General features: G+C 53.9%; 10 protein-coding genes across 10 annotated transcripts; 5 read left to right on the top strand and 5 right to left on the bottom strand.

Annotated features, from left to right (window-relative positions):
* Positions 1-152: 152 nt before the first annotated feature.
* On the top strand, positions 153-6809 carry ASPZODRAFT_147359 (hypothetical protein; the record flags this gene model as incomplete). Its single annotated transcript, XM_022725258.1, has 3 exons — positions 153-1083; positions 1265-6313; positions 6373-6809. The coding sequence occupies 3 exons, from the start codon at positions 153-155 to the stop codon at positions 6807-6809; spliced, it is 6417 nt and encodes a 2138-aa protein (XP_022576883.1).
* A 263-nt stretch (positions 6810-7072) lies between these two features.
* On the bottom strand, positions 7073-9461 carry ASPZODRAFT_105265 (hypothetical protein; the record flags this gene model as incomplete). Its single annotated transcript, XM_022720894.1, has 8 exons — positions 7073-7498; positions 7553-7730; positions 7788-7943; positions 8002-8211; positions 8269-8401; positions 8464-9200; positions 9256-9338; positions 9393-9461. 8 exons carry the CDS (start codon positions 9459-9461, stop codon positions 7073-7075), a joined length of 1992 nt encoding a protein of 663 aa, XP_022576882.1.
* Positions 9462-9631: 170 nt separating this feature from the next.
* On the bottom strand, positions 9632-11443 carry ASPZODRAFT_76903 (hypothetical protein; the record flags this gene model as incomplete). Its single annotated transcript, XM_022730137.1, has 8 exons — positions 9632-9760; positions 9826-10054; positions 10102-10222; positions 10279-10422; positions 10475-10702; positions 10769-10933; positions 10980-11060; positions 11116-11443. Coding segments are annotated over 8 exons (1425 nt in total), but the record flags the coding sequence as incomplete, so codon positions are not given.
* A 260-nt stretch (positions 11444-11703) lies between these two features.
* On the top strand, positions 11704-12945 carry ASPZODRAFT_162212 (hypothetical protein; the record flags this gene model as incomplete). The annotated part of the gene is made up of 2 exons (XM_022726564.1): positions 11704-12847; positions 12931-12945. The coding sequence occupies exons 1-2, from the start codon at positions 11864-11866 to the stop codon at positions 12943-12945; spliced, it is 999 nt and encodes a 332-aa protein (XP_022576880.1). The 5' UTR covers positions 11704-11863.
* A 1678-nt stretch (positions 12946-14623) lies between these two features.
* ASPZODRAFT_155298 (hypothetical protein) lies at positions 14624-15569 on the bottom strand (the record flags this gene model as incomplete). Its single annotated transcript, XM_022726194.1, has 4 exons — positions 14624-14959; positions 15013-15160; positions 15219-15393; positions 15452-15569. The coding sequence occupies 4 exons, from the start codon at positions 15567-15569 to the stop codon at positions 14624-14626; spliced, it is 777 nt and encodes a 258-aa protein (XP_022576879.1).
* Positions 15570-15986: 417 nt separating this feature from the next.
* Positions 15987-16418, top strand: ASPZODRAFT_147355 (hypothetical protein; the record flags this gene model as incomplete). Its single annotated transcript, XM_022725257.1, has 1 exon — positions 15987-16418. The coding sequence occupies one exon, from the start codon at positions 15987-15989 to the stop codon at positions 16416-16418; it is 432 nt and encodes a 143-aa protein (XP_022576878.1).
* Positions 16419-16598: 180 nt separating this feature from the next.
* ASPZODRAFT_147354 (hypothetical protein) lies at positions 16599-18426 on the bottom strand (the record flags this gene model as incomplete). Its single annotated transcript, XM_022725256.1, has 2 exons — positions 16599-17033; positions 17089-18426. 2 exons carry the CDS (start codon positions 18424-18426, stop codon positions 16599-16601), a joined length of 1773 nt encoding a protein of 590 aa, XP_022576877.1.
* A 196-nt stretch (positions 18427-18622) lies between these two features.
* ASPZODRAFT_147353 (hypothetical protein) lies at positions 18623-19672 on the top strand (the record flags this gene model as incomplete). Its single annotated transcript, XM_022725255.1, has 1 exon — positions 18623-19672. One exon carries the CDS (start codon positions 18623-18625, stop codon positions 19670-19672), a length of 1050 nt encoding a protein of 349 aa, XP_022576876.1.
* Positions 19673-21025: 1353 nt separating this feature from the next.
* On the bottom strand, positions 21026-23112 carry ASPZODRAFT_155294 (hypothetical protein; the record flags this gene model as incomplete). The annotated part of the gene is made up of 3 exons (XM_022726193.1): positions 21026-21096; positions 21143-22388; positions 22444-23112. 3 exons carry the CDS (start codon positions 23110-23112, stop codon positions 21026-21028), a joined length of 1986 nt encoding a protein of 661 aa, XP_022576875.1.
* A 355-nt stretch (positions 23113-23467) lies between these two features.
* Positions 23468-25083, top strand: ASPZODRAFT_155293 (hypothetical protein; the record flags this gene model as incomplete). The annotated part of the gene is made up of 4 exons (XM_022726192.1): positions 23468-23616; positions 23674-24052; positions 24126-24782; positions 24832-25083. 4 exons carry the CDS (start codon positions 23468-23470, stop codon positions 25081-25083), a joined length of 1437 nt encoding a protein of 478 aa, XP_022576874.1.
* Positions 25084-25309: the final 226 nt, after the last annotated feature.

Here is a 25309-nt window from a genome sequence, read left to right as displayed (position 1 = left end):
CCTGGTATTGAGACGCTGTTACTAGGCGTTCCTAGCCTGAGATAGCGTCACAGGCGACGTAAGAAGATGGGTACTCCGTACGGAGTACTGGACTGCCTCTGTTTCTTCAAAAAACTCAAGCAAAGGGTGAAGAGAATTGCGATAGTTGCTCAATGTCCCAAGAGTATGTGGTGCAGTCGTTCCACGTCAACGTGGGTGCCGGCGATGCCGCCGTCCATGTGAGGGCCAAGGTGACGATCGACAAGGACGACAATCTCGTCTACACGCTGGACAAAGCCGTGTTGGTGGACGGCGGGGATGGAACGTTGCCTGAAGTGCTCAATTTGTTCAAGCTGCTCAAGGCGCTGCCGGCGCAGTATACCAATTGCAAGAAGGCCAAGTGGCTGCCGCTGGATGCGATCGTCATCACGCACTGGGACACGGATCACTGGAAGGGGGTGGTGAGTCTGATGAGGGACCACGGCGGTGACCGAGACGACGACATCCCGTTCCTCAAGTACAAAAAGGACAAGGATAAGAAGACGGTTCCGGTGTCGACTATTTATGCGCCGGATGATAAATTTCCCAAGAGCAGCTTCAAGCTGGTGGAACCTGGCAAGGACACGGTGCTGGTGATCGGCGGCCATGGTCGCCCCGTCGCCCGGTTCTGTCATGGCCCGGGGCTCATCGGCAGCGACTTCTTCGATGGCGTCCTGGGAGACGGCTCCCTCCCTCCCGGGGGGACGGCAGAACTGTACAGGGACACTCGCAGAGCTGGAGGGCAAGCGGACGCGCCGGCGATGCTCTGCGTATGCAGCACCAATAAGTGGCCGGGGACAAGCGTGCTCGATGCAACCATCACCGAAACCAACATGAAGTCGATTGCGAATATCATCGTGTGGCCGGGGGGGGAGGTCACCCACTACTTTGCCGGCGATCTGAATTGTGACAACGAGGACCTGGTGGCGGCATGGATCGGTCGGAGGATCCCGACGATGAAGCTGAGCCACCATGGCGCCAAGTCGTCGACGCCGCTGGACATGTTTGAGATGTACCAACCGAAGAACATCATCATTTCTGCGGGAGGCAAACATGGACATCCTAGTAAGTACGGTTGTACCTAACCCTAACCCTAGGGTTATCACCCTAGGGTTAGGTTAGGGTTAGGGTTAGCCTCAAACCATGCAGCCAACCCTAAACCTACTTAACCCTAAACCCTAGGGTTGTCTAACCCTAGGGCTATAGCCCTAGGGTTGCATGTACCAGTTGACCTAACAATCTATAGGCCCCGAAACCCTCCTGGTGCTGTTTTCCTATTTTGCCACTCAAGCCGCCTATCTTCCAATGACCCTCTGGCCGACCCAGTATCCGCACTGGATGGTCACCAAAGACGATGGCGACTACAAGATGTACCGGTATTTCACCGTGCAGCCGTTCCTGGAAATGGGCGACAAAAAGACGACGAAGAAGGAGGTGATATTGTCCAGGTTCCAACAAGCCATCAAGACCTACTACGACAAGGCCAAACTGAACCGCGAGAGCATCTGGGATAGCTTCCAACGATGGGCGGCCGACCACACCACGAACAACAAGGTCCCTCGACTGGATGCGTATCAAGAGCTGGTCAGCCAGCTGGAGGATGAGTACAACAAATACTCCACGGTGGACGCCACGACCATCGCGGGGGCCTCGCAGAACACGACAGGCTCGGCGACGACCTCGCAGGACCAGATCTGGTACGTGGCCGCCTTTCAGGCCAAGGCCAGCTCCAAACGGCTTCTGACGAAGCTCTTTGCCCGCCGCCACCGCGACGGCGATTTCGAACCGTGGAAACCCAGCGGGGATCCCAGCAAGCGTGGGTTCACGGAATCCAAATCACCGAGGATGTCGAAAACGTCCCTCAAAGCCGAGGACTCGATCGCATCTAGAATAAAGAAGGCTGCCTCTCGCGCACCCAAAAACGTCGTCTTGGCGGCGTCGGACGACGAGGAAGAGGTCATTTTTGAACGCCCTGGCAAGCGTCTTGGGCCGGTCGAGATCTCTCCAACCATCCCCTGCGGTCTCTGCTGCAGCAGCTTCGTCTTCGGCGAGCATTCCTACCTGCCTCCCATCACGGTGCAGCTGCCAACTGGCCACGCCTTTGATCGCTTCCTGACGACGCTCCCTGGCGGCATCCTCGGGTTCGACACGACCACGGCCAGGAGGGAGGGGGATGAGTACCTTGTCCCGGTTCATCAAGACGACCGCTGGTTGCAGTGGATGCGATGCTGGGCGGGATGCAAAAGCCTCGTCGCTGTCTTTACTGATGACTCGGTTGATGCTGACAGCTTCCACAGCCTGCGACTGCAACTTGAAGACGTCGCCACCTTCTCGACAAGTCGACTGGACGCCAGCCTGGGACTACAAACCAAATCCCCCCTGGGCATCTATCCCGGACTGGCGACAATCGGCTTCGGGATGGAGGCCGGAAACTCACCCTGGACAGCTCCAGGCAAGGACATCTTCGCCAAACTCCGCGAGTGGCTGGTCTGGAACCCCCAGGGCCCGTCAGGGATAGGGCAGGCCATGGTGGAGGCGACGACATGGCAGTTACAGGCCGGGCCATCCTCCGGCACGCAACGGGGCTCTGCCATCTGGTTCACGCCCGCGCTGAACAAACGGTTGACTGTCCGGTTGGAGTTCTCGTTGGCGAGCAAGGAGCAAGAGACGTTCAGGGGCCGTCTGCGGGCCGTGCTGGGCGCCCAGCTGGGAGACGCCCTCTCGGTGGAGGAGATCGGGATGACCTTCAAATGGCAGAGTACGCTGATGACCAGCAAAGGCACGGATGCGTTTGTTCAAGGCACTGCCTGGGCGTGGCTGCATTGCAAGCTGGTCATTGCCGGCTTCTCGGTGCCGCTGGATGTGTGCATCGATGTGATCCGCGAGGACTCGTTGCCCTCGGCCGTCACCATCCAGGCGGCCCCCAATTTCCACGCCATCCAAGACATCCTGCGTGGCCTCGGGGCCCTGGTCTCGCTCCCCAGCCTCGACGACATCAACGGCAGCATCCCCGGCAGCTTCTTCCCGAAGATCGCGTTCCGCAGGCTCATCCTCGAGTCCCAAGGGAGAGCAACACAGGGGGCCTTTTCTCTCGGCAAGATATCGCTGGACTTGGAGGCCAGCTTCCACCAGAAGAAGGACAATGGCGGCGACGTGTCGGTCAACCTGTCCATCGCCTGCCAGCCGGGAAACCTCCAGTCGCTCAGCTTCCAGGCGAGCCTGTGGACGCCCAATCTCCCGCCCCTGAAGCCGTCGCCTCCGTATCAGATCATGCCGGCGTACGAGGCCTTCAAGGACTTTGGCCCGCAGTCCGGAGCAGCAGCGTCAGTCTCCCTCCTCGACCTCTTGCCAGGCGTCACCGTGCCACAGCCTCCGGCGGGCATCCCGACGGACATTGTCGCGCTGGGGATCGCGTATGAAAACGAGACGGTCAGGATCTGGGGCACAATCGAGGATTGCTCCCTCCCCGCCACGGATCTGCCCGTCATCTCGCTGGACCACGTTGCCCTCGATTGCTTCTACAGCCTGGCCGCGGGTCATGCCTGGGGCGTCGCCTTTGAGCTGGCCGTCGAGATCCAGCCTCCCGCGGCGCTGATGCACCCGGACGTCGACCTGGGGGCGAGTCTGCTGTGTGGCCGCATCGCGTATGCCTCGTCGAGCGGCTGGAAGGTCGAAGCGAGTGTCATGGACCTCACGCTCGCCCATCTCTGGCAGTTCTTCCAGCCGCAGCATCAGAAAGCTCTTGTCACGGTGCTCAGCGCCATCGGGATCCGGCAGCTTTCCCTTCAGTACTCGATGGAAGCAGGCCAGAATGCCTCGGGATTCACCATGACCGGCTTGATCGATGTTGCTGCCGCCCATCTGAAGTTCAACTACGAATACTCCTCGAATGGGCCCTGGAAGATCTTTGCCTCTCTCCAAACCGACCCCGTCGCCCAGGACATTACCCTGGGAAGCCTCCTCCGTGCATTGAGCCCTGGCGACGGCCTCCTAGGGAGCATCATTGACCTGGTGGGCGGCATTGTGCTGGTCAAGTCTGGTACCTCTCCAGGCTTGACATTACAGGTCAAGCCCGAGTCACACACCACTCCCGATGGGCATGTACAAACGACAATAACCCTATTGACCACCATCAAGGTTGGCAGCCTGAGTGTGACGTACTGTCAATACACGGCCGCCGCAGAGCATCAGGACAGCAGTCCCCCTACGCTGCGACGGCTTCTACTCGTCAAGATGGAGTCTTTCACCATTCCGATGCCGGATGTGCCGTTATTGAAACAGCTGGAGAAGCCCTTTGACAGCCTCTTCGTGCTCTGGACCGACCACGATATCCCCGAGAGTACGCTGGCCGGCCTGGACTCTTCCTTTGCCGAGGCATGCTCTCTGGGGCAAGACGATGAATCGTTCCAGGCAGGCCTCCATACCGGCATCATCGCCAACGGCCAGGTTTTATTGAAACATTGTTTTGGAGAGTCCAAGGAACAGGCCAAGGAAAAGGCGAGCCCGGAGCCAGGGATGGCTCCCAGCATCCTGCATCCCAGCATCTTTGCCACCGACAGGGAGATCCAGCATTCCTCCAAGACGTCGAGTACCAAGTACAGCAAGAAACTGGGACCCCTGCGTATCTCCAGCCTGGGGCTCAAGTTCCACGATGGCCAGATTCTCGTCGTGGTCGATGCCCTGCTGCAGGTTGGCCCCGTGGAGATGGAGCTGCTGGACTTTGGGCTCGCTCTCGACCTGCGCAGCCTGGCGGGCGGTGCCATCTGCTTGAAGCCATCCCTGGCCGGGCTGGGGCTGGCGGTTCAATCGCCGCCGCTGACTCTCGCGGGTTCTCTGCTCCGAAAGGACACTGTCCTTGCCGGCGGCGTCCTGGCGGCGTTGGATCCGTACCTCTTCCAGGCCATGGGGGCGTACGGGACTGTGGCAGGGATCAAGACGGCGTTCATGATCCTGTCCGTGGGCGGGCCCTTGCTGAACATCAACGGCGTCATGATCTCGGATGTGGTCGCGGGCTTTGGCTACAACTCGGATCTCAGATTCCCGGACCCCCAGGCCGTCTCCTCGTTCCCCCTGCTGGCCATGGGACAGCCACAGCCGCCTATTGATCCCTTGCAGACGTTCCAGGACCTGATGAAGGAGTCCGGATGGATCTCGCCCACAGAAGGGTCCTTCTGGGTGGGCGCCGGCCTCAAGGCATCCGCCTTCAACATGCTGGATGCGAAGATCGCCGCCGTCGTCAAGATCCAGCATTCGCGGCTCTCGCAGATCGGCCTCTTCGTCGACTGCATCGCCCAGATGCCCAAGAAGCCCGCCCCGAAGCCGTTCGTCTCCCTCGAACTCGGCATCATGGCCGTCGTCGACCTGGTGCAGGGATCCATCCTCGTCGCGGGCGCTCTGGCGCCAACCTCGTATGTGCTGGACCCGGCCTGCCATCTCACCGGCGGGTTCGCCGCCAGCACCTGGTTCGATCCCTCTCCGTATGCCGGGGAATGGGTGTTCACTCTCGGGGGCTACCACCCGCACTTCACGCCGCCGGTATACTACCCACGGGATATCGCCGCCGTGGGCATCGTCTGGCAGGTGGACGAGCGCATCTTTGTGCGCGCCGGGGCCTATTTTGCCATCACCCCCAAGCTGTGCATGGGTGGCGCCGCCATGCTGGCCACCTGTGATGTCGCCGGCTTGCATGCCTCCTTCTCGGCCCTGATCGACTTTCTCATGAACTTCGAGCCCTTCCACTATGTGCTCGACGTCGCGATCGATATCAGTGTCTCCTGGAGCGGGTACGTGCTGTGTATCTGGACCACCATCGGGGTCGATATCACGGCGGATCTCCATATGTGCGGGCCCCCCGTCTATGGAACATTCACCATCAAAGCGCCGATCAAGAACGTCACCGTGGAATTTGGCGATCCCAGTGGTCGGAATGTCCCAGGGCCGGTGGATCTGGCGAGATTCCGCCAAATGCTGCAGCAATCCGGCCAGGGCGAGCGGCAGGAGCTGAAGATCTCCTGTCGCGCCGGTATGCTCATGGAGGACGGCGAGCAGTGCTGGAGGGTGCGAGCAGGCACTTTTGTCTTTGAAGTCAAGTCGAACGTGGCCACCACCCAGCCATTCCTCAACAATGAACCCGTGGGAAATGCCTCCTCGGTCTTCGCCACGCCGATGCATCTGACCAACATGACCGGCGGACTCGAGGCGGATCTCAAGGTCAACATCACATCTCCCGAGGGGACTGAAGAGTTCCAGGCAGATCAAATCTCTGGAGGTCTTCCTGCAGCTCTCTGGTCTGTTTGTAAGTGATCTCACTCAAATCGTAGCCCTAACTATAAGCATAACCTAACCTAACCCTAGATAACCCCTTGGAAGACCCAAGTTCCCCTTCCAGCAACAAGTCTGCTTTATTAGATGGCTCCTCTCCCATTATTCCATCTGTTTATGGTCTTGGTGTACGCATGCCTCAAGCCCGCCCATGCGAAGACGCCATCCAGCCCTTCCCCGTCAGCTGCATGACAAACACCATCACAATCACGCCGCCTCCTATTCCCTCGCCCCGGGAAGCAGATGCCTCTTGGGAGGGAGTAGATGCACCTGGCAAGACCAATCCCGAGAAGAGAGAAGCTGTTCAAGGGATCTGGCGAAATCCCCCCATGGAGCGGCAAGCGTTTAGCAAGACGTGGATTGAGGCAATGGGCTGGTCAGATTGTGCCTTGAATCCGCAGTCTCCAGAGCGTCTGCTTAATCAGTTTGATTCCTTTGTTCGTGGGACGCCGCTGGTTAGCGTTCTTTAATAGGATATTAGTTCACACCTGGCAGAGAAATAGTCTTACAGGAGTTAGACTAGTCTAATGAATATATCTAGTATACTTGCTACTCAGTATATTAATTCACTGCTTTATTATGGTTCTGCTGATAGAAAAGATTCAAGTCAGCATGAAGCTGTTTACTATCAAAATAGTATATCCTTCATAAAAAGTAGCTTATATTCTCAATCTGTATAGCTTAAAGTATCTCAGGGTTATATCTCCCAGAATGAGAACTTGAATAGTCTAAATCAAGAGAATATAGCCCAAACGCCGTTATTGAAATCAAACATGTCTGCCGGTTCATGATCCAGCCCGCTATCAAAATCTAGTAGCCAGTTGATATTATTTGCGGGAGAGCCCTCCCACCAGCCTGGCGCCACCTCATTACTCTGTTGAATGCTGTCCTGGGTCTGGCTGGAGTGTTTAGGATCATCCCTCGGTGCGTGCAGGAACAGCTTCTCATTCACTGCCCATCCCTCAGCTAGGATCTGGAGGGATCGAATTGCCCGTAGCCCCCATGTCCATGCGGTACTCATCTCCTTGAGGCAGGTCATGTTGAATTTCAACAGTCGGATTGCCGTCGGGCTCCTGAGAGGGTCTCGAGAGGTGGCGTCGAGGAGATGGACGACGGACCCGGTCCCGACGGCGTGGACGGTTGAGATGGGGATGCGTCTCTAAGCAGCGGTTGGCTTCGTGAGCAGGGTTGGGAGGGATATCGCCAGACTCACCAGCGTGTAGTGGGTTCGATAGGCCTTCATTATGGAGGAAATGGCCTCCGCAGAGGCGGTGCAGATCTGATTATGAGTGAGATCGGTCGATGCAAGAAGCTCAGACAGGGGAGAAAGTTCCTGTCGTCTGCGTAAGAATGGCCGATGGAGCAGAATCGTCACCGTATGGTATTGAAGACTGGAAAATCATAGTGTCAGTCAATGCAACTATATGGTTTGAAGGAGAGAAACACACTGCAGTGAATAGGTATGGGCTGGGCGAGGATTCTGAGCCGAGCGTGGCAGCTTCAAGAAACTGGGCAGGTTCTTGTACAGCGTCTCCAGTTCAAGATAGGTTTTGCTGGCCAAATCCTCCTTTTCCACGAGACTGAGACGACTATTGGGGGCGTAACTAGACAGGCCATCAGTTAGAGTGTACTTCAGAGAGGTGAATTGAAGCTTGAGCCGACATTTGATCCAGAGCGTTGGAAACGATCTGGAAGATCTCGCACATGTAATGCATATTACTGATACTGCGCGACACGGGGATGGCGATGTTCACCCCATTGCCAGGGACTTGCCACGGACAGTACTCGACGGTTCGCAGCAGGGATGGCTTCAGGGCGGTGATGTCCCATTCTTTAATCATGCTCGGTCTTCCAAGCCCGATGTTGAACAGCCTGCACAGTGGTCAGCGTGAAGCTCGGGCAGGGAAGATGGATATATAAGGTATATACTTGTCTAGCAGATAACACCCCCACCAAGCGATTCTTCTGATTTCCGCCTGTTCTTCACTGATTTGGTTTTGATTCCGCCATGGCGTGCAGTCCAGATGGAGCCCGAGATTGTATGCAATGCGGACTGCGATCCCTTGATTCAACCACAGGCATTGTGAGAGGAGCCTTTTCTGATTCCACGACGGGGCGCCTCACCTATATAAGTCCACCCGATGGCTTCTCGATTCGTAGACATCTCCCGGAGGGCCAGGATGGCAACAGAAACCACGGTCGACACCGTCGGATGCTCGACTTCAGACTGCAAGATGGATTTGGCCGTCCACTGCAGCCGATCGCCGGCCGTGTTGGCATCCGCCGGATCTGTGCGGAGCGAGATGTCGTCCGAGTATCGCGCTGCCAACGCCAGCACGGAGTGGAGGAGCAGTGGAGTACAGTACTCGTCATGCCGGCCTTGCTCCAGGGCTCTGCAGAACGCATCTTTGTGGACCAGATACTGCCAGGGATTCTGCCATGTCCAGTAGAGGTCCAGGAGATGGTCTTGGACCTCGCGGGGGATGTCCACTTGAGTCGGGGCAGGGAAGGAGGACAAGGCCGGGGAAGGACTCAGCATAGGGAGATGGCCGCGTGCAGTGGTGTCGCCATCGTATGGGGGGCGTCTCAACATGTTGAAATAGCTCGAGGCCCCAAAGTAACGCAGATGGCCATCTTCGGCGACGTCGAGGCGGCCATAGATGTCAGTCAGATCGTCGACCGGGTCCCTTGGAGGATTGACTGGATTCTGTGACGCTCCCGCTGAAGGATTGATCGGATTCCGTGACGCTCTCGCTGAAGACTTGACCCCATCAACAGTCTCCTGATGGCATTGCTGCAGCTGGCGTTCCAGAGACTCTATGCGTGAATGGAGGGCTTCGATGTAGCGTTTACTCGGCGGCCTGTTCCCGCGATATCAGTGCCCCAGCCAGGCCAGCAATTCGAATCCATACTCACTTCCTCCGTTCTGCATCATGCACATACTCGCATTGCCGGCCCGTTCGGAGGCAGGTCCCGCACTCTGGAAGCTGCCCATCGCACTGGCATCGAGGGTTTAGTTTAGTGGGTTGTGGAGAAGGAGTGCATCAACCTACTCGAGTTCTTCTGGCCCGGCACGTTGTACAGGCTAGAGACACCCGCTGCCGGGATGATGGCTGTTGCATGGCTATTGCAGGCAGTGACCGATTGTCTGTCCACTTGGCAGAATGGTTGGAACTTCGGAGAAGATACGAAAAGATAAGGAAGGTGAAGCCAATTTGATTAATCACCGCGGGCTTGTTATCTAGAGTAGGATAAGGCTGGTTGATTATGATAGATAAAGAATAAACCTTGTCTATTCTTTCCCCTGAATATCATAACCTTGTTCACAGTCATCACCATCCAAAGCGCAGTCATCCAGATGCACGTCAACCACTTGATCTCCAAACTGTTTGGCAATTTCCTCCAGCGAGACACCCCGAGTCTGCAAATGCAAGAATGATCAGTCGGCGAGCCCCTTCATCTGCACAAGAGAACGGGGGACATTACCTCGGGGAAGAAGAAGGCAAAGACAAAGACGCCCACTGCTGTCATCGACAGGAAGACCAGGTAATATCGCCATTTGATGGCTGCAAAGGCATCCGAGGCGGAAATCAAGAGAATCAGGGACGAGACAAAGAGGCCGCTGGTGGAGATGGCACAGCCTCGGGCCCGGAGGTGTGTTGGCCAGATTTCCGCCGCATACACATAGGTACTGGCATCCAGGGTTGATCCGTAACTGTCCATCATAAGCCTTGATTTGCAATGCTTCATGGTCCAACTCACAAGCAGATATGGAGGTAAAGAAACGCAACAGCCGCTGCACTTCCCGCTTTGCTGCCCGCTGCCACGGCGAGGAGAACGACCTCACATAATAAGGCCAGGCCGGTGAGTGCCAGGCCAGTCGCTGCAGAGAATCAGTTGGCCGATTGACAGGAGACACAGAAGCAAAGAGAAACATACTCATGAGCCACTTCCTCCCTACCCTATCAAGAAGTATAGCGTCCAGAATATTGGCGAAGATCCCGACGGTGATCCAGCCGGCGGAGAGCATGAGCTGTTGCGCTTTTCCATAGCCCAGAGACTCGTAAAGGGTGGGCCCATAGTCTAAGGAGTCAGTCTGCAAGGACTACATCCATACGTCCCTTGGTGGACTCACTATTGATGACTTGGGTCCCGGTGCCTTGGGCAAAGAACATGCAGGCAAACCCAATGAGAGCTCTTTTTCGGTAGGATGGAATGGTGAAGATCGAGCCCCATGAGCTGGGAAGCGTCTTTTCCAGCTCGATCTGTCGCGACATTTGTTTGAATTCCTGTTCGGCAAACGTCTCGCCATGGATCTGCTTCAGGATGGTGAGACTCTCTTCGCTGCGTCCCCTCTCCACCACTAACGAACCAGTAATGTTAGCAAATGGCAACCATCGCAACCATCGCAGGGATCAACAGGACCTACGCCAACGGGGGGATTCGGGCAGGAATAGCACTCCTGCTGCGAGGGCCAAGGGGAAGACGAGCTGCAGGGCAAGCGGAACCCTCCACGAGACACTGTTATCGTGAACAAAGTAGAATCCCACTCCAACCCAGCTGGCGGTGGTGTAGCCGATGAGAATGAACACGCCTGTTGAGCATTAGACAGCGGTATTGGAAGGAAGAAGAAAACAGACCATGCAGTCCGACTAACAATCCCCGGGTCTCTGGAGGTGCCATCTCACTCTGCCACAAGGGGATCAAGGTGACCAGGGCTCCTACAGACGTCAGTATGTGATATGATATATACATATGTATGATTCAATGCCATACCAATGCTGAAGCCTGTTAATAGCCTCGCCACCATAAACATGGCAATATGGACAGATCCAGTCTGCAGCGCACCACCCAGGATACACAGACAAGCACTGCAAAAGATGGCATATTTGCGGCCGAGCCAGTCCCCCAGCACACCCACCAGGATGGTTCCAAGGAGCCCCCCGGCTTGATATAGGCCATTGATCGCCCCGATGAGCTGTGTCGCATTGGGCGCGGTGTCGAGGCCGATATACGCCAGGAAACTGGGCTGACCCAGTGTGGTCGCGATGATACTTGTACAATACCCGTAGGTAAGACTACCCAGGGTAGCGAAAAGAATAATCTATCCCCTTATTGAGCACCGGAGTGTGAAACAAACTGGAGTCAACATACCAACACGTTGAACGTTGTAAGATGTCTTGCCGCGTTTGGGCTCGCCATGATTGCTGATGTTTGTATAAACGGTCAGTCAGCATCGAGACAGGCAGCTCCCTTTATACTGAAGACTTCATAGATAACCCCTACTCCATACTCCGTGGAGATTATTCCTTATCTTGAATCCACCTTGCAGTAAACCATTGATAGGATAATGGCTACCCGGGGATTACCCCAGACTGCTTGATAGGATAATGAGACTCCGGTTGAATGTTATCTTTATCAGATTGGTCAACTGTTTTATTGGTTGATCTGAAATACCTGCTATATAAGCCTTCTTATCATTACCAACTTCTTTCTGTGCAACTTCCATCGGCCATCTTTCACCATGTCTATTCGCAAATACAAGATTGCCACCTCCCAGGCCGAACCGGTGTGGTTCGACCTGGAGGGAGGCGTCCAACGCACCATCGAACTCATCCAAGAAGCCGCACACAACGGCGCCCTGCTGGTGGCCTTCTCCGAAGTATGGATTCCGGGCTATCCCAACTTTCTGTGGGGGGGCACCTACAGTGAAAACATCCCGCTGGTGCACAAGTACATGAAGAACAGCATGAGTGCGCATGGCCGCGAGATGCTGCGGATCCGTCAGGCCGCGGCGGCGCACAGGATCCACGTCGTTCTCGGGTTCAGCGAGCGGGTGGCCAGCAGTCTGTATCTGGCCCAGGTGCTGATCGACGACAAGGGCGATGTGCTGCTGCACAGGCGCAAGACCAAGCCCACCCACTGCGAACGCACTCTGTTTGGCGACTCGACGGGGGACTCGCTGAAGACCGTGGTCGACACGAAGCTGGGCAGGATTGGCATGCTCAACTGCTGGGAGCACCTGCAGCCCCTGCTGAAATATCACACCTACGCCCAGAACGAACAGGTCCATGTCGCCGCGTGGCCGTACAACGGCGAGGCCACCGGCGCAGAGCCCTGGTCGGTGTGCAGTGAGGCCAACGAGATCACCGCCAGCCGCATGTATGCCATCGAGGGAGGCGCCTTTGTCCTCGTCACGAACCAGTCCATCTCTCCAGAAGGCTTGAAGAAGAACACCGAGGGCCATGCCGCCACGGGCAAGTCCTTCGCCGTCGGCGGCGGCGGCGGCGGCATGGCAGGGGTGTTTGCCCCGGATGGGAGGAAGATCACTGCGGATTCCGACCCAACCTTTGACGGCCTCGTCTACTGCGACATCGACCTGGACGAGATCGACAAGGCCAAGACGTTGGCAGACCCCGTCGGACATTACTCTCGCCCGGACCTGCTGCGCCTGGTCGTCGACGATGTGCCCAAGCATTATGTACAACGGGCAGATGGCACTGCCCCGGTCACCCTCATTGAGGCATTCAAGCCTCTGGGAGAAACCATTGCCGAGTTTGAGAGGATTCTATTCTAAAGATTTTATTTTAGAATCTGCTTGAATAAGCATACATTATCCAACATCATAGAATATTTGGGTATCAAGTAGTACACCAAGAATAAATTTATAGGTTGAAAGGAAAGATTACTACTAAGAGATAATAATTATAGCGCCGTGGATCTATATTTAGGTATAAGTTATAGGTTTTGTCATATTTAATTCACTAGAAAGATATATAGAAGTAGAGAAATAGATAACTTATAGTTATAATTTAGATTTATATAATTAATAATCTATTTAAAAGATGATTTAGACTTAATTCTTGCTTACCTTTTCTTAATCCTATATGCCAGTGTCATGGCTCTTTCAGATTATTCTAGATAATAACTATATTATTACATTTTTTAAGGTTAGGGCTATCTTAGGTGTACTGGGTGATCACTAAAACAGCTTACTTTATCATAATCTTTTGAATGATTCACTATTCTAATAATAGCTTAGTTATATAGGATACTATCTGTTCCTACATCCTTGGTCATGTTTAACCCCATAGTTAAATTATAAGTAAGATTTTAGAATTAATAGATCAATAGAGTGAATGCTTGTGTGTCGAGTATACTGACGGTGCGATATATATGCCAATATTACTATTGTAGGCGAGGTATATGCAGACTAGGAGAGTGATTTTTCACTGGTCCTATATTAGCAGTATTAACTAATATTCTCAAAACCCTAATTGTTTACAATAGGAAATATACTATATAATATGTATCTAGTTGCGTCTGTAAACAGGGGAAAGGCTTCCGCCAGCAAACCTGGCCAGAAACAGCGAGGCGACAAGGACAACGCCCTTGATGTTATAGGGAAGACTCTTACCTCAAGACGTGTCTATTATTATTCCTTGCGAATATCTTCAGATAGAATTTGTTGCAGAAGATACTGATGATACCTCCGAGGTGACAGCGAGGAAGGCGAGGGAGCCGATAACTGCTTCCAGTCTCTTTTTTGGAATTCAATCGGCAATGTCATAAGATATTGATGGTATTAAGCATGACATAGGTCTAGTGTGTATGGATTATATATATAAATATATTGAAGCATGGATAAACTCTATATAGATAGAGTGTAAAGCAAATGGGTGTAGAGAGCAGTAGGGCCAGACAAGTGAGATATTTTACCACTTCTTTAATACTAATGGTACATTTCTAGTGCTAGGCATATAGAGCCCAGTTGTGCGTCTTATATTCTTACTTTATGTTTTACGTCAACCCTCTCTTAAGCTACATCTTTTGGATTCTCTTTATCACTGTGGCAGCATCACTTGGCTCAGCGATAGATAGAAAATCAAGTCTAAGCATAGGGTTTGTTGAAGTTTTGATGCTCTACATGTATATCAATATGTATTGTAGACAAGTATAGAGCACATCAACCTTGATTGAAATGTACATTAAAATTCTGTATACTTTGTTTTATGTATTGTTTAATATACTATACTTAATGTCTAGATACACCAATACTATAATGCCTGTTATGCGCGGATTTAAGCAACCTTCAAATCAGTGTATAAAACCACAATGATCTCCATGAACACTATTGTGGCGTACCTGTCTAGAGGCAGATATAAGAAGCAATAGTCAATTAACTTAATACTCTAGCCTACTATGCAGCTTGTCTATGGAGTATCATGTTTGGTAAAGAATTCTTCATAATAGAGGAGGCTCCTAATATAAGGGCCGCATATGCTTATGGCCAATTCTCAGCGAAGAACTTCACCACGGTTTGATATCCGCGCAAGAACTCCTCCCGAACGCGGGGATCGCTGAGGTCTGCCCGCGCCGCCATCCAGCCGTGCACCTGGTCGCCGAACGTCTCGACGTGGTGCGGCACCTTGAGAGCCTCCTCAAAGACTTGGACTGTCTCAGCGGGTTCCTCCTGCGAGGCAAGAAGAATGTAGGGCACGGTGATGGAGGGCGCGCCGGCCGGATCGACCATGGCGGGGTGAGCGGCGGCGGCGACGCTGAAGGGGTTGATGGACGGGTTGGAGGTGATGAGCTCGGTGACTTTGCCGCCCCAGCAGAACTATTCATTCTTGAGTTGATGGAAATGACAGGAGGATGAAGGAATAAACGCACCCCGATCAAACCCCATGATTGAATGGCCGGATTGGCCGCCTGCACTGCCCGTACGTAGTCAGGCAACGCGTCGGCGGTGGTGGTTGGAGCGTGCTGGCCAAACCACTCGCCGAGGTTCTTTTGCTTCTCCTCGGTGTCGGGGGGGTACCTATCAGGGATGAGAGGCAATGGGGATGGAAAGAAGGGAGAAGAAACAAGACGCTCACCACTCCACCGGGCAGGGATTCCCCTTGAACCAATCTGGCATGAAGAGCTTGTACTGCCGGCTGTGGCCATCGCCCGCCGCGAGGATGTCGGCGCCCTGGAGCGTCTGGTCGAAGTAGCCGAAGATATCAAAGATAGAGATGATGCCTCTGGTGGCGCCGGCATCGCCAGTCACGTCTGTTGGGGTTACCGGGGGTTAAGGGGTTACTTATAACAAGAAGAACAAAAAACTGACATGTTTTGAGGCCACCGAGCTGTTCGTACGCGCCCTTGGGCACGTATCCATCGGCTACGACCGGAGGAATGTTGCAGCAGGCCTCATTGTGGCCGTTGGTGGCGGACATCGAAGACATGGCGATGGAGGTATGGAAAGGTGCAGACGATGGAAGCCGAGGGCGTGGCAAGGAGAGGGGAAGATCTGGAATGGTGGTCCTGCTGGCCGGATGGTAACGCTGCAGCAAGACAGAAGCGGAGAATCTCGATGTTTTAGTAGCTGCAGCGAGCGCTGTCGGCGTCAATTGGGGGGGTTTCATGGTGATCTACTTGCCATTGAATAGGCTATTGTTGTGGGAATAGTGCTTTTATACCGAACATTTCCGATGCCTGCAGGTTCGGAGATTCGCGCATTTACGGCCGGCAGCTTCTAAACCTCCGAACATCCTATTAATACGCAGTTGAGTATGAAGTATATATTTATCTGTATTATTGAAAGCTTCTAAAGCTACCTGAACACATTATTACCCTATATTGGCCACTCAGCCTCCAGAAACATGGCACCAACCGCGTTGACCTCGAGCTACCTGTTCAGTGCGACTGTCAATCTCAGCACGCCCCTCAAAGCCATCTCCCTGCTCGAAGGCGGCGTCCGCGTTGTTGAGCCTATTACCGGCGGCAAGATCTGGGGCCCGGGCTTCAACGCGACGATCGAAGGCGGGCTCGCGGCGCCCGTCATTGTCTCCAACAACGAGACCGGGCGGGCGCAGCTGGCGTACATCTGGGCGTACGGCCACGCGGACGACGGAGAGCCGTTCTTTATTGAGGAGTCGGGCATTGGCACGGGGGGCACGCAGAACACCCGCTTGATCGTCCAGGTTGGGGGGAAGTATCGCGCCTTGCAGACCATGTACATCCTGGGTCAACCGACGGTGAACGAGGCGAGGACCGTTGCGGAGGTGGAGTGTTTTGGGGTTCCATTGCCTTGATCATTCTTCATTCTTGTCATTCTTCATTCTTGGCTATTCTTGAGTTGTCATTAGGGTTTGTTGTCCAGTCATAAACCCTAAATCCAGTCATAAACCCTAACCCTAAACCCCAAACCCCAAACCCCAAACCCTAACCCTAAGCCAACCCAACCCAACCCAACGTATAATGAAAATTGGGAATTAAATCCCCGAATCTTCCTGTGGAAAAGGCGCTGTTGCCCACCAGGCATCCCACTTGTGGCAGGTTTCATCAAACTGCTGGCGCTCTACCGTGCTGAAGGCGATATCCCCCTGGTTCTCGACAAACTGCAGCGCCAGCCCCTGCCCCGCGTGCCATGCGATATGGCAGTGCACCAGCCAGGCGCCCGGGTTATCCAGCTGGAAGGCGACGACCAGGTGGCCAAAGGCCGGTAAAACGGCCGTGTCGCGTCGTGGCGGGTTGACCGTCTGCCAGCCGGCGGTTGTGCCGTCCCAGGTTGTCGGCGACTGGGCGAGGAGCCAAAAGTCGTGGCCGTGTAGGTGGATTGGATGGGCGATGCTGCCGAGAAGAGCGACGGCTTTGTTCTCGATGACGAGGACCGCCCATTCGTTGGTTTTAGGGTTGAGGGATTGTTTCTATATTGTTAGCTCAAGGAAACGAGGTGTGGGTTACTCAAGGAAAACAGCATACATCAACGTTGACCACATTGAACTGCGGTGGAAAACTGTTCTCGCCGTTGGAAATGCGCATCAGGGTTGGATGCTCCCAGTCCAGCATGAAGGAGCTGCTGTTGATGGTCCATTGGAAAAAGGACGCCCCTGTTAACAGTACGTTGATGTCTTCGACGGTGGTGCCGGTGATGTTGGTGACGTCGAGAGGCACATATGGCACCAGTTGGTCAAAGGGTTCATCCAGACAGGCAACAGGGGGCTTCACACGGCTGATACTCATCGGCGTGGCCTGGCTATCTGCATTATACCGGATGATGCCCGTGGAATCGTCCGGGTGGTCGTTGGCCACCCCGATGCAGGCCTTGACCCAGCCCGCACGCAGCCAGTAGTCGCCCGGGACAGCGTTGGCCTCGACAATGACATCGTACCGCTGGGCGACGTTGATCAACACGCTGGCCGTCTCGTACGGGTGAAGCGGCACAAAGTCATTGGCAATGACGGTGAGATTATGGCCGTCAATGCTGAACTGGAACTGACTGTCCACGGCGACGTTGATCAGTCGCAGTCGGTATCGCTTCCCGGCCTCGAAGACGGCCTCGAACTTGCGCCCGCCCCCGACGCAGTGGCTGTCTATAGGCTCATTGTTCTCCCTCGCTGGACAGTCAAACGTGTTGGTGCCGTTGATCAGCAGGTTCTGCTGCGGTTTGGTGATGCCGTACTTGGCCTTGGCCGTCCAGTCCCGGTAGGAGGTGGTGTGCGACCAGTCCTGCAGGAAGAGCGTGCCCAGATCCTCGTCGTAGTCCGCCGTCGCTGGCCCATGGATGACGAGCGGCCCAAACAGCCCTTCGGCGTATTGCAGCGAGAAGTGGCTGTGGTACCAGCTGGTGCCGTACTGCGTGGCCTGGAAGCGGTAGGTGAAGGTATCCCCGGGAGCAATGGGGCACTGTGTGACGCCCGGCACGCCGTCGTTCTGGACGTTGTGTTGCTGCCGAATGCCATGCCAGTGGACCGACGTGCCGTTGGACTGGAGATTGTTGGTGACGTGGACGACCAGCTCGTCGCCCCAGTTGGCGGTGATGGTTGGGCCCGGCATCGTGCCGTTGAAGGTCATACAGGGTCGCCGGTAGCCATCCTGGCTGCACATACCCTCTTGGACGGACAGCCACACCTCGACGGTATGTCCGGTGCTGGGCGCCGTGGTGTAGTAGTTGGTCTCGATACTATACTCGCCCCAGCAGTGTCGGGAGGTCGCTGTATTCTGGCAGGTTTGACCACCAGGCAAGACGACCTGATTATTCTGCAAGCCGCTCCAGCTCCAGCCGGTCACATATGCGAGGAGGTAGAAGATAGCCTTCATCGTGAATTGGAAAAAATGAGATGCCTGTGGTATTAGGAGAAAAGAGCAAGTGATCGATCTGTTTTAGTCTTTTTAGGGCTTGCCCAAAGGAGAATTCGGAGGAATCCATTCGGAGCCTAAACAGGCAGTCGGAGGGTTGTGCCATTAAATACACATACTTTATCTCCAACTCCATTCAGGACTCCAGCGTCTGACAATGTGGCTCTCTCTAGGCTTCGTCTCTCTCCTCTTGTCGGTTGTCGGCCTCCCCCAGGCCTCCTGTCGCCCCCAGGCCTCATGTCAACCGTCTCTCCCCCTGCCTGTGCGCGAGGTATACAAGTTCCCTACCTTTCCCACCTACCTGGAGGGCATCTATGCCCGCGCCAACGGGGATCTCCTGGCTGTGACGGCCTTCCCGGATGCCTTTGTCTACTATCTCACGGGGGTGGACACCGACAGCCCGACAGTCACCCTCCTCCAGCACTTCACCGAGATCAACACGCTGACCAGCATCATCGAGACCTCGCCCGACGTCTTCACCATCTTAGGCGGTAATACCTCGGCCTACGCGACCGCTGTACCGGGCACCTTTGGCGTCTGGGAGCTGGACCTGCGCTCGCCACACCACCCGGCGCAGGCGCGGGAGATGGTGCGTCTGTCATCGGGCGGGTTCATGACCAGCATGGACATGATCTCGCCGACAAACGTGCTGGTGGCAGACGCCTCTATGGGACTCGTCTGGCAGGTTGACCTGCAATCCAAGACGTACGAGCTCGCTTTGCAGGATCCCCTCATGGACTCCCCGAGCTGGGCTCCGGCGCCCGTCGGCATCAGCAACATCAAACTGCACCACGGCTATCTGTACTGGAGCAACGCCTTTGCGGCCACCTTCTCGCGCATCCCCGTCACCGTCGACGGCTTCGCTGCCCCGGGGGCGCGCGGCGAGCTGATCACCACGGTGCGCTCGATCTTCCTCGACAAGTTCGCCTTTGGCGGCGGCGGCGGCGGCACGGCAGACACGGTCTGGGCGATGACCAACGCCGACAGTCGTGTGGTGGCCATCCGGCCGGACGGCGAGTATCTCACTGTCGCAGGCCAGTCGGACCAGATGACGGTTGCCGGGGGGGTTACGGGGGTGTTTGGGCGGGTGCCAGGCGATACACACACTTTCTATGTGGCCACGGGGGGGGGCTTCAATTTTCCCATCAATGGGTCAATCGTGGAGCCAGGGAAGATTGTTGCAATAGATACTTCTGGATTCTGTTAATTTACTTAGCTCTACAATAGTAATATGTTGATCAAGTATAATAAAGGACTGTAGAATAAGACGCACCAAGAGCTTTAGGAGCCTTTAGATGAGTGAATATCATAGGTTAAAGGAATTAATTAATAATTCCTATTAATTCAGGGGATTCCTGCGTCGATTCCTGCGTCAATTCCTATTGTTAATATGCCCAAGAATCGCCTTCGTTGCACCTGCTGAAGGTCATATAGAGAAATTATTGGATTTCAAAAGATGCTCTTTTATTTATTAATATACCTTTATATTTTGCTCTATTAAAAATAAGCAGACTCTACTTAAAATTAAGGCTAATAATGCCTCAATTCATTAATAGTATAGCTCTTTTCTCTTTACTTTCCTTTTCTATTTATTTTACTAATATTCTATAATATTTTTAGATATCACTTCTGGAATCCAAAGACTTCTTAATACTACTTATAATATAATTAACTTTATAAAATTTCTTTTTTCTTTATAAATATAAGGATAAGTAAGTATAGTACATAAAAGAGGTAATATAATAGTATTTATAAATAGTATGTTCTATTTAATAGTAAGATTATCACTACATGCCTCTAGCTTTATAAGAACTTGAAGAAGAGTTCTACCTTATATGACTGCTCCTTAGCAGCAAACCTTATAATAAAGAAATCAACTATTATTAAACCTATATAATATACTATAAATATTATAAGGCCTAAAAAATAAAGATAATTAAGTTATTCAATAGCTAAAAGCTATAATAAATAAAAGCTATTCAAAAAGGCAAAGTCATTCAATTAATACTTAATAAATAGATAAGAAAATTAGGTAAGAGTGTAAAGGTGAATATCTTTAAGATTGAAAAGTAACCTCTTCTAGCTTACCTATATAAGCCACTTACTATATCTAATTATTTATAGGAGTAGAAACATAAGATTATTATAAAGATATATAGTTAGCAAAAAGGCATATAAAGATGCTAAAAAAAATAATTAACTATAAAGGGCTGTAGGTCCTAAGTAGTATTAGATTTGCTCATTTGGGCCCCTGAGCGTAGCAAGGGTTACGGGCTCATATTAAGATACTAGATAACTGATATTATAAAGGACCATCATTTAATGAAGATAGATATATGATAGCTAATATAATTTCTATAGCATACATCTAACCACTGCACCCAAAGGTGTAGATATTCTTGCAAGTTATAATAGAATATCTTCCGGTTTTTATAATATAGTACAGGAAAAGTTCATATATATTATATTAAACTAATAAACAATATTTAATAATAACAAATAGTTCATTTTAAAGCTGTCGAGAAATATACATGGAAATTTCAAGGACTAAAGAATAACATCAACCCGGGAACAATGTATCTTGTCCCAACCACTGCATCTGTAACCAGTCGTTCATCATGGGGGAGAAGCCTTGTACCAGGTCAGAAGATTCGCAGAAAACAAGGAATGAACACACCTTCATTTGCACCGATTGGCTGCGACCATGCGTAGCCCGTATAGTCCATCTCTGTAGATGCTGCAACAGGCTCGTCTTCCGTGCGGGCCAGAGTGAAGCTGACGATTTCCGTCGCGCGTTTGGCCTCACGAGAGGAGCTGCTGCGGCGCATCCAGATGGTGCGGGCACGCCGTAAGGCAGCCAGCACCTCTTCGGTGCGGTCGCCCAGCGGCTGGCCCCGATGCAGCAGCGAGCAGAGCACCATCGTCGCGGTCAGAAACAGGTGCGTCATGCTGGAGGTGATGCGCCAGCGCAGTTCGTGCAGTCGACCACCCGGACAAGTCTCCTCGTCGAGGATCTGCTGGATGTGCAGAGTGCCCAGGGAGGCGTCGAGACAGGCCGTGCGCGAGTAGACAAAGGGGTCTTCGGGATCGCCGGTGGTGGTGGTGCACGGCATATCCAGATAGCGGCGGTGCAGCATGATCTGGCCCTTGTAGAGGAGATGGCCCAGAAAGAGGCGGGAGAGAATGACCTGCGGCGGATCGGTGACGCTGGCCGCCAGCGGCTTGATGCGCAGGGGCGGCGGGATCCTGGCGACGGCGTCGTGCAGCTTCCTGTCTGTCTGCATGATCTCCGCGTAGCTGACGGCCTTGACGGAGTCGACCAGGTCGGCGATGGCGCCCAGGGCGACGATCATCCGGCGGCGGGCGATGATGCCCAGCGCCGTGGTGTGCTCGGTCTCCGGGCGGGCAGGGGGCAGCTGGGTGAGATCGGGGCCGAGATCTGTATCGTTGAGGTTGCGCGGCTCGCCCGTGTCGCACTTCCAGTCGCAGATCATGCGTGGCATGCCCATCTGGCTGGAGAGGAGGATGTCGCTGGTCAAGACCGTGGCCCACAGCCGGCGGCGCATCTCGGCCTCGAGGATGGAGATGCGCGGGAAGTGGCCCGGGTCGCGGTGCAGGCCCATCCGCATGGCCAGGTTGACCTCGAGGCCCAGCAGGAACCAGATGTTGCGGTCTGCGTCCGGGTTGATGCCGAACTCGATGTACAGGTAGTGCACGACCGTCTCCAGCACATACGGGCCGGGCTTGGTGTACTCGCCCATGACCAGACACTGCACGATCTTCTCGCGGTACAGGTCGATCTGCAGCGATTTCTGCTCGGCTTCGGGGCCGTCCGAGGCCATCACCGCCAGACAGATCATGCTGAAGAGCAGCCCGACCCAGAGGATGGAAGGCCGGCTGGGATCGGCCCAGAAGGCTTCGTACTGGCCATGACAGTCAGTGAATGTTTCTTGCTCGTCCAAGCTACGCTGTGCTCACCTCTCGGATAAAGCTGGGCCCATGGACGGCAGCCGAGGCGACAAGGTCGAGATAGTTGAAATACCGAGAAATGTAGCGGTCGACGGCAACTTTGGGCGGCAGCGCCGCAATGATCTCGGCGCGCGACGCCGCCCGGTGGCAGCCATACAGCAGCAGGGCATGGCGGACATGGGCGGCTTCATTGTCGCTGGGATCCGGGGGCGTCTCGACCAGACCCAGCTGCTCCTCGCGGTCGCAGTGCGCCTTGAGGTCGGCGATACTATCCAGGATGACCGCCCAGTGCTCGCCGGCGACATAGCGCAGCTCGGACTCGGTGATCTGCATGCTGCCGCACTCGGACTGGGTGTCGAGGGCCTCATTCTCACTGGCAGACTCTGGTCGCGCACTGCTGGCGGTGGAATTGGGGGCGCGGACCCCCCCGTCGGCCATCAATGCCTTGACGAGGCCCTCCAGATGGACGAGGCGGTCGTAGACCACGGGCGCCGGCGAGGATCCAGGCGGCCGCGAGACCGAATAGACACAGGCGAGGCCGCGATGGAGACACCCGGAACACGCAGGCTGGAGCCGGTCGCAGCGGGATTTGCGCTGGCGACATGCGTTGCAGGAATATTGCAGTTTATCCCGCTTGCGACGGGGCTTGGAGAGGGAAGGATTCGGCTCCTGCGACATGGAAATACTAGAGGCAGACATGGCGATTGGAAAGGCCGGGCAGCGTGCAAGTTGAGGTTGTTGCGTGGTGGAAGAAGAGGGGCCGCCCGGAGCCGTTCGTATATACGCGGTTGTCGGATATGCGCTTTGATCCGACAATGAATAGACATGGACAGACATCAATAGACGCATATACGAATATGGTGAAAGCTCGGAGATACCATTATGTTATTCTTACAGTAGTGGTATGATCATAATTATAATATATATTACTGTACTGCAGTACACTATTAATACAATAATACATTAATACATGAATATATTAATATATCAATACATTAACACATCAACTCAACACCAAAACGTATACTATCTCATGGCTAAAGACAACGAGGCCGTCTCTGCTCCAGGTGTAGAAGATATTGTCGACTGGGATGGCCCTGAAGATGCGCAGAATCCTCACAACTGGCCTGCTGGCAAGCGATGGGCCCATGTGATAATGGTGGCCCTGATCTCTCTTGTGATGTGAGTCTGTATTCTTTCAATGGCCTATCTCTTGCCTTATGAATACTAATGAACCAGGAACATGGCCCCAACCATGTGCGCCCCCGGCATCAACCAAGTGCTCAGTACTTTCCATTGTTCCTCCTCCACCGTGGCCACCCTGGCTGTCACCCTCTACGTCCTGGGCCTGGCCATGGGCCCCATGTTGGTCTCCTCCCTCAGTGAGGTCTTTGGCCGGGTCCCCATCTACCACCTCGCCAATCTCTTCTTCGTGGCGTTTGTGGTCGGCAATGCCCTCAGTCGCAACCTGGTCACCTTTATGATCTGTCGCTTCCTCTCCGGCTGTGCTGGAGGCACCCCAATGGCTCTCGGCGGGGGGACTATCGCCGACGTCACTGGCATCCAGCAACGCGCCCTGGCCATGTCGCTGTACAGCTTGGGTCCCATGGCTGGGCCGGTACTCCAACCCTAAACCCTAAACCCTAAACCTAAACCCTAAACTTTCCTTTGCTTGCTGACATTAATGGTAGGTCCTGGGTCCGGTTATTGGTGGCTTCGTCGCCGCAGGCCTTGGCTGGCGATGGACCTTCTGGCTTCTCGCCATCCTCGGCGGCGCAGTGGGCATTGCAGCTCTGGTGGTGATGCGAGAAACCCATCCCAAGGTCTTGCTGGAGAGGAAGGCAGCCCGTCTTCGGGTAGAGACCGGTAAATCTACCCTGCAGTCCAAGATGGCCGATCACCGCCCCCTACAGCAAGCGCTGCTGCTGGCTCTGGTGCGTCCTACAACACTGCTGTTCCGCTCTCCCATCCTATTGATCATCTCCATCTACATGGCCCTGATCTTTGGTCTGATGTACCTCCTCTTCACCACCTTTACCGATGTCTTTGAAACGCAGTACGGCTTCTCCACCGCGACATCGGGACTGGTCTACTTGGGGCTGGGAGTGTCGCTGGTCAGCTGCATGTTTATTGCTAAACCTCTGGGCGATAGGATGACAGCTGCCCGCAAGAAAGCCGCCGGTAGCGATCAACATCGCCCGGAGTACCGGTTGCTGCCGATGATCTATTTCTGCCCCTGTGTGGCGGCTGGCCTGTTGATCTATGGCTGGACCACCTACTACAAGGTGCACTGGATCGTGCCGATTATCGGCACCACAGTCATCGGCTTTGGATCTTTCTTCGTCATGGTATGTTTCCATTGTCAGTATTCGTTGTCTTCCTTTCTCACCTTGCCAGATGCCGGCGCAACTCTATCTGATCGACCTGTTCGGGTCTGGGGCATCTGCCTCGGCGCTGGCGGCCAACAACGTCTTGCGGTTCATCTGCAGCACCTTTTTGCCGTTGGCCGGGCCTGCCATGTATCAGACACTAGGATATGGATGGGGAAACACCTTGCTGGCTTTCCTCGCCCTGGCCTTTCTTCCTGCCCCAGTCTTGTTCTACAGATATGGGGCGTGGCTTCATGCCAAGACGGCAGGTCACATTTGAGATCGACAATCGCCATGCAGAATGCTATTTCTACTCTGCTTGTCTAATTGTGTCTATCAATAACTTCAAATTGTCTATCATAACTTCCAATTGTCTATCATAACTTCAAATTGTCTATCATAACTTCAAATTGTCTATTAATAACTTCGAATCCACATTATATATGTCATGCTGCTTAATATCTAATCACTGCGTAGCATTGTCTTCAGCAGAAAGCTCTACAGAA

The sequence above is a fragment of the Penicilliopsis zonata genome (genome assembly GCF_001890105.1).
Source record: "Penicilliopsis zonata CBS 506.65 unplaced genomic scaffold ASPZOscaffold_29, whole genome shotgun sequence".
Lineage (NCBI taxonomy): Eukaryota > Fungi > Ascomycota > Eurotiomycetes > Eurotiales > Aspergillaceae > Penicilliopsis > Penicilliopsis zonata.
This window is presented reverse-complemented; position numbering and strand designations above follow the sequence as displayed.